Here is a 7,705-nt window from a genome sequence, read left to right as displayed (position 1 = left end):
ATATCATTTTTCTTCCACTTCATAATGATGTGTCTATATTTTAGACACAATTTTCTGTTGGTCGAAAATATAAAATCCTAATAAAATACGTGAAAGTTTGTGGATGTAGCATGAAAAGGTTCATGAACTGTGTATGACGGTGTAACCAGCGCCCTCTGCTGGTGCCTGTGTCAAACTGAAGCCAGTCAATCTGCCACCATTGTTTTTCATAGGGAAAACAAATTATTCACAGATGCTGCAGCAGATGAAGTACTTCAGATGCTGTGAGAAACATAACGAAAGCCTTAATTCTGTCTCATGTGAATTCCCTGCTTATGGTCTGGTTTAGTGGACTAACAGAATATTAATAGTCTTCAAATGATCCAAAACAGAAAAGATCAGATTCTACTTCACTGCTCTAGTGTCAGAAAAATGCATGTTGACTTTCTGTCAAATATAGATTAAATGACTCACCACTTGTGTCTTTCAGAAATATTGTTTATACTAGAACATCTGTGATTTTATTTCAAAATATATCATTTAGTCAAAATAAAACTTATTTTACTAGGCATGCTATTAAAAAGAGATGCAGTTTACAGAAAAGAACTGTTGTTCTGTAGTATAATGCCAAATGACAGTAAGAATTTTAAAATAATATTTTAGTAAATTGTAAACAATGTAAGTCCAGGTTGTTGACTAATAATTACACCAGTTAATTATGTGTTTAACCTGGAATTACATGTATGCTGCCACGTTGACTTCCATGTGTTTTTATTTTATTTCTAAAAAGTTTTTTATTGATGCAATGATGTAATATGGATCACTATCAGCAGCAGCATTAATGCAGCTAAACATGGATCCAAACTAAACTAAACTAAACTAAACTAAACTAAACTAAACTAAACTAAACTAAACTAAACTAAACTAAACTAACTAAACCTTGGACCTAGAACAGTTCCTTTGGACCTTTTCATCATCTATTCTCCCCCTTGCCAATATCTTCCGTAAATTAAACATTCACTGCTCTGTTGTACCAATGACACCCAGCTCTTTTTATCCACTCTTTAATTCTTCCCTCCCTCACTTCCTGTTTAGACTAAATAAAATCCTGGTTTGCATCAAACGTCCCCAAATTAAACAGTGATTTTACTCATTGGCACYAAATCTACACTATCTAAAGTCAGCAACGTTTCCCTCACAATTGACAGTTCTCTGGTCTCTCCAACCCCTCAAGTTAACAGTCTGGGTGTCATTCTTAACAGTACTGTCTCTTTTCACTCTCATATTAATATTATTATCCGGTCTGCTCACTTCCACTTCCGTAATATTAACCAACTTCGTCCATCCCTCTCCCTGCCCTCTGCTTCTACTCGAGTCCATTTCTCCCATTGATTACTGTAATTCCCTCCTGGTTGGTCAATCCATAAACTTCAACTGGTTCAAATCTCTGCTGCTCCTATTATTACCAAAATGGCCTCATTTGACCACATCACTCCAATTTTACAACAACTTCACTGACTTCCTGTTTTTGTCAGAAATCAATTTAAAATCCAGTTGTTTACATTCAAAGATGTTCACAACCTGGCCAGTCCTTATCGGTCTGACCTTCTGCACATCACCACCCGTTCATGTTCCCTTCRTTCTTCTTCTTCCATCCACCTCAGTGCCTCTTGTCTGATCAACCATGTCTCAGAACCATGGAGAGAAGAGCCTTCTCTTACTGGAACGCTCTTCCCCCTGACATCCGTAACACTGACTCTCTTCTCACCTTCAAAGCACAACTCAAAACTCATCTGTTCAAGTCAGATGAGTTATTTTGTCTAGTTATTTTGTGGTTTTGTGTCTTTTAGCCATTCTTTACTGTTTAATTTGTGTTTTTAATTTTGTAAAGTGTCCTTGGGTGTTTTGAAAGGTGCTGTCAAATAAAATACATTATTAATTATTATTATTATTATTAGTAGCAGTATTATATTAAATATTTGGACTGGATCTTGAACACGTTGAATGGAAATCTGAATATGTTGAATATATTGAATGAAAGCAACACAGAATGAAAAACATTTCTAGACCTGACCAAGTTGACAGCTGAACTCTTTGCACAGTTTAGAACATTGAGGATTAGCATTTTTAATATTTGACAGAATAATCAGCATTTTTTACATCCAACTGAGTTGTTTTCTGTTTAGTTTGTTTTGTCCTCATGTTTAACAGTTTAACATTTTACCCTCAACACAACAGTTAGCTCTGAAAGAAGTTTAGTCACACAACATATTTATAAGTTCTTTGATTTAAGGTTGAATCAAAAGTCTTTTTTATCTTTTCTATTCCAGGTTAAAATGTTTTTATGGCTGAAACTCTTCCATGATTGACCCTGTGTCCTAGTTAAAACCTATGCTGTACCTGAGCAGATGCCCTCATAGCAAATGTTGACTGACATGTTCTCCTATTTGCTGTTTTTACTGTTTGTTTTTGCCTGATGACTGAGTAAATTGACATTATTCATCATGTTTGACCCGATTCGCCTCATCCTGACTGAATTGCTGAACTTGAAGAGCAAAATCCAATCAGTTTCGTAGTATCTGTGTGCGAGGGAAGGTAAAAATAGCTCACGGTTCCAACAGCTGTAACTTGCATAAAATCTGCTTTGGTTGACTTGTTAGGATTATTGTAAGAGTTGGATGAAACACAGATTTTACATTATAACAAATCTCTCCTCTTTATTCATTCTCTGTAGATAACCCAGAATTCACAGAGTGATAAAGACCAAAGTGTCAAAGAGGCGACTTTGACAAAGAGAGGAATCCTTACATCTTGTAAGATGGGAGAAAACACTCCACAGATCTGGCACATGCAGATTCCTGGGCAGGAAGTTCCAGATGAGCTTCAGAAGAAGATATCGGTGGCTAGCCAGCCGGAGTGCTCCATCTGCTACAACAGCTATGACAACGTCTTCAAAACACCCAAGCTGCTGGAGTGCACACACACCTTTTGCCTGGAGTGCCTGTCCCGCCTCATGGCCATCTCCCTGACCGATCAAGACGAGGGTGCTGGCAGCACACGCCTCTCTTGCCCGTTCTGCCGCCATCCAACTATGCTGCCGGAGGACGGGCCCCCCGCCCTGGCCACCAGCCGGGAGGTCCTCTGCAAACTGCCCAGCCACCAGCAGCAGGAGGAGCCTGTGTGGCTGGAGGGGGAGAAGCTGTGCTACAAGACCTCCAGACAGGACGCCCTCTCCGGAGCGCCTGACAGCCCCACGGCCTTCTGCATCTGCATCGACATCGGGGCCAGTAAGTCAGTGGATGCTCCGGTCCAGACCAGGCGCCGGAGCTTGGGTCTGATGGGCCGACTGGCAGACTGGAAGAGGATGGTGCTGTTCGTGGTGCTCATGGTGCTGCTGGTCATAGTGGTGCTGTGGCCTCTGCAGTGTGTGTTCACCACCGGAAACATGCGCTGCATGAGAAACGGACCCCACATCAGCACCACGGTAACCACCACCACCATTGACCAGTCGATCAGCAGGTTCAGCCTGAAAGGATGAGCAGCTCAACTTACAGGACTTCACCACGAGACATTTTCAATTGAAGAGTTGCATTCTGGGTATTTCGTGTGATGGGCTAGCAGCGTGTCTGCTGCCTCTGATGCTGTAGCTGGAACCGGACCTGGTTACCCTGCAGTGATGAATGAAGGGCTTTTCAATGATTCACTCAGACTTTACAGCTCCATTTCTGTCAACRTTTCTGTTTTAAAATGGCTACTTCGCCACAAGYAGAAGTCAAGGAGTAGAAAAAACTTTGACACATTTGCACTTTGACCCGAGCTTGTATTCTGAGATAAGAACATCTGACCGGTTCTGTTTGGAGCAGAACGTTTGGTGCCGACTGACGTAGAATCCTGAAGTCCAGGCCAAACAGCTCAGCACATTTACTGAGCCGGTGTGGAAATGTGAACTTTGTTGGACGGGATCCACATGCGCCAATGACAAATGTGTATAATGTGACTGATTGTGACTTTTGATACATCTTTGTTTACAGAACTACAATTAAAAGTGAAGTATTAAGCTTGTCTGTGTCCACTGTTTCAAAATGGAAAAAATATGTTTAAAGTGATATTTTRTAAAAATAAAAATAAATAAAAAATAAAAAAGTAAATAAATCACCTGACTTTATAACTATGAAAAAATGATCAGACTTCCTCTTCCATCAACCTTTGACCTCAGAGTAAATCTTTGCCAGGAAGCTGGAGGAGGAAAACCTGAATTCTGGGATTTTCCAGTTTGCACAGATATTAAACATAGTTGATAAGACTCAGAGGTTTTATTTAGAAATGCAGAACTTCCTTAAAACCCATTTGGACTGCTGGGAAACAGTTAAACATTAAACTTGGAGAAATGCAAACGTGGCAACACTTTGAAACAGCAAGTTCAAATTACAGATGAATATGCTTACTCTTATTTTCTCCTCAAATCTTCAGAAGATTCTCCTGAAGATTCATTTCTCTGTACTTGTTTTAGTGTCACATTTCTAACCCACATGGACACTTTGAATCTGTGGAATATTTAAACCATATTAATAAAACAGCAGACATGTACAGCAAACACAAGAAACAAATGCACATGACTYGGCATACTGTGGCATCATAAAGTGTTTTATTGTATATGATATTAAACCATAAAGAGGCAGTTTCCGGCAGCTCCTCACGTCAGCAGTTGAAGCCAAAACTCCCAAAAAGGCGTGTGGGCGGAGCCAGTGCAAGATGAACAGGAAACATGGAGGACAACGTCAGGGAATCCAACAAAAATCACATCAAGTTCAAGTAAAATGTCAGAGGACCAGCTGAAGTAAAACTCGGCGTCACGACTGCAGTCCTCCACCGATTCTGACTGAATTCACTCATCAAAACATGGTGAGAAAAATAAAAACTCCATACGACACAGAAATCCAAGGATGACTCAAAGAAAACAAGTSTGAAGGAAAACACATCATCAGCATAGTGCACAAACAAAAACACGTCTGATGGATTTCCACACAGCCTGAGAAAAACCAGTTCACACTTTCAAGTACTAAAGTTTCACCAAATCAGACACAATGTGAGGTCACCAACGCAGAGAAACAGAGCAAAGGTCCTCACAGCAAACAAAACAGGAAACAGATTCCCTCTCCTGGTTGCACAGGAAGAGAAACACATTGAAACATCTTGATGTTGACATTATAATGAACATGGATCAGTGCAGAATTTGAAACAGGCAGTGCAGAGCAGAGGAAGCTTCCAATCACTGTACCAGAGCTATTAACCACAAATCCTTCATTAAACAGCATTTCAGTAGTTAGATTATGAAAAACCTTCAAACTTTAAGACGAGGGAAACAAAATGGCTGCTGGAGTTAAATTCAAACTTTTCTACATCATAATCATTTCAGTGCAGTGCTGAAAGTATTATTTCCACCATGAATCACGCTCTGACACGTCTCTGTGTTTGAGCCAATCAGCTGGACAGAAGTTCAGTTTGTGTTAAACTCCTTGGATCTGAGGTCAGAAGGGTGAAAACTTTTCCAAACGTTGGATATTTTCATGACGATCCTGACATGAAGGATTTAATCCCTGGGATCAAACCCTGAGCTGGGGCAACTGGGAGAGGGGCACTAAGAGGCCTGGGGCAGACTGGTGCATCCCAACACTTAACTAACAAATAATTCATACTCCTTCAAACTTTAAGGACATTTCTATTAATTTTTCTTTTCACAAATACGATTCTGAAATGTCTGGCCTGCAGTAGTCATCAAGAACATTAATAATTTGATATAATAATAAAAACACAACAACATGAAACTAGTGAGCAGAGTTGCAAAATCAAACCTAAAGACATTAAGAGAAATTTTWAAAAGTTGTTCCACTGAAGCTACTGGGCAACGACAACAAACACCAGGCCTCTAAAGACGCCATCAAACCCAAATACTAACGCTTTGGACAAAAAACCTGTAGGTATTCACTAAAAATGACAAACTTTGACGACTTTGTTACATTTTGTAATGATCCACTGATTTTTTTTTACTGAAAGCTCATCGTTTTCTCAGACCTAATGGTTCATCCAGGAACTGTAAGTTACATTTTCATGAAACCTCATTTGTCTGTGAAAGTCGTTAATGTGTGAAATTTATTTGCTTGAAGATTTGAAACGGATGAGCTAAACCAGTTAAGGCTGAAAATGTTATAATGTTCAACGTTTGCTTATGCAAATGAGCAACACAGAGAGAAATGATGCAGTCATCGCCAGCAGACTGAATCCAACTTCTGAGAGAAACGGAATTTTATTTAGGGGTGTCAGGGTRAAGTGGGTTCATACAAGTGCACACCACACTTTTCAGATTTTTCCTCTTTTAAACACTTTTAAACCATGAATGATTTTCCTTCATGCTGCTAAGTCCAAATAAAACTCTGTGATGTTTTTGGTTGAAACATGAGAAAATGTGGAGCTTGAAGAAAATGAGGACTTTACTCTCACCTTGAACCAGACCGGGTTATTTTGGATTCAGGAGGATAAAAATATCCAACAATCTGCGGGAAAGAGCAGAGGGCTCGTTGCTCTACGGCACCACTCTACTTATCCCAGTAAATGACATCGCTTTACTCGCCCGGCTGGCATCAGACCTGGATTACAGTCGTCTTCTAAATTACTTTTCAGAGACAAATCTATTCTTTAATCTCAGGCAGATGACCATCTGGGCCACTGCGATCGGCCCGTTTCCTCGTCTCCTTTTGTCAATCCCATCCTGACAGACGCTGAGCCATCAGAGGACGGTGTGGCTTATAATGTCCATTCACCATTCACCATTTATGTCAGGAAACATGTGAACTGAAGCTCTGCTTTTAGAAAGACCCTAAAGTAAAGTTTATACATGACCTTTAAATCATTGTCACACACAATTAAACAGTAACGCAATGAAGGGAAGAGCAAACAYGGCGATAATTTGCAGGAATACCTGCTCCGACATGAAGACGAGACAGAGATGTTCCTGAAGTCGTCTCTCTGTGCTCAGGAACAGAACCAGTGCTTCCAGCAGCGGATCRCAGCACATCGTCCTCCTCCCACATACTTCACATACACACCACAGTCTACATCKATAAGAAGGGTGGGGCTTGGTGCCCTTCCTGAGCCTTGGRACCCTTCCGTCACTCAGCGGCCACGTTAGTAAACCCCGCAGCTCGCCTCACGAAAACAGTGCAAGGTTTAAAGTTCAAATGGCTGGAAGAACAGCTGGGCTCTGACCTTGGCTCAGATCCCACAGAGCCGCGTCGGGTCAGACCCGCCGCCTGATGTCGCATCCAGCAAACACAGCTTAGCGGGTTAGCTTCGACTTGGAAGGGATGAGGAAGAAAAAAACGAGGAGAAACAGGTGGAGGAGGGGCTACAGACACGTCCTGTCACAAGGCACTGGAGCTGGTTCTGACGGGACAGAGTTTAGGGTCCTCTGGTCACAGGGTCAGAGGTCAGCAGCATGGCAGCAGGAGAGGAGTCGGCTTGCCGCCTTCAGGCCGAGGCCGGGGTCTGTTAACGCATCACTTCCTGTCAGCCCGAAAAGGGATTTTTACAGACTCTGGCCAGCAACACCGCTGCTGAAGCTGCAAAGAGATGAGAGCAACTGGTGAGAGGACGGAGGCTAACCGCCACCAAGCAACTGGTGAGAGGACGGAGGCTAACCGCCACCAAGCAACTGGTGAGAGGACGGAGG

General features: G+C 41.6%; 2 protein-coding genes and 1 long non-coding RNA gene across 6 annotated transcripts in view; 2 read left to right on the top strand and 1 right to left on the bottom strand.

Annotated features, from left to right (window-relative positions):
* rnf223 (ring finger protein 223) overlaps positions 1 to 4,036 on the top strand; it is a 7,522-nt gene extending 3,486 nt beyond the window's left edge. For all 3 annotated transcript variants that reach the window (XM_008413157.2, XM_008413158.2, XM_008413159.1), the window contains one exon: positions 2,714 to 4,036. In XM_008413157.2, the coding sequence (XP_008411379.1) occupies positions 2,798 to 3,517 (720 nt within the window). In that variant the 5' untranslated portion in view covers positions 2,714 to 2,797 and the 3' untranslated portion in view covers positions 3,518 to 4,036. The remainder of the gene's footprint in view (positions 1 to 2,713) is intronic.
* The window catches only part of ptpn11b (protein tyrosine phosphatase non-receptor type 11b), a 90,559-nt gene that overhangs the window by 24,429 nt on the left and 58,425 nt on the right, over positions 1 to 7,705 (bottom strand). The window contains exon 16 of one of the 2 annotated variants that reach the window (XM_008413160.2): positions 4,603 to 7,595. The exons of the other annotated variant lie outside the window; for it this stretch is intronic. The gene's annotated coding sequence lies outside the window, so the exon portion shown is untranslated. Of the gene's footprint in view, positions 1 to 4,602; positions 7,596 to 7,705 lie in introns of those variants that run through there. 2 annotated transcript variants of the gene reach the window in all.
* LOC108166441 (uncharacterized) overlaps positions 7,610 to 7,705 on the top strand; it is a 6,674-nt gene continuing 6,578 nt past the window's right edge. The window contains exon 1 of the long non-coding RNA XR_001776797.1: positions 7,610 to 7,654. This is a non-coding gene — a long non-coding RNA (uncharacterized LOC108166441). The remainder of the gene's footprint in view (positions 7,655 to 7,705) is intronic.

The sequence above is a fragment of the Poecilia reticulata genome, linkage group LG7, assembly GCF_000633615.1.
Source record: "Poecilia reticulata strain Guanapo linkage group LG7, Guppy_female_1.0+MT, whole genome shotgun sequence".
NCBI classification, from domain to species: domain Eukaryota; kingdom Metazoa; phylum Chordata; class Actinopteri; order Cyprinodontiformes; family Poeciliidae; genus Poecilia; species Poecilia reticulata.
This window is presented reverse-complemented; position numbering and strand designations above follow the sequence as displayed.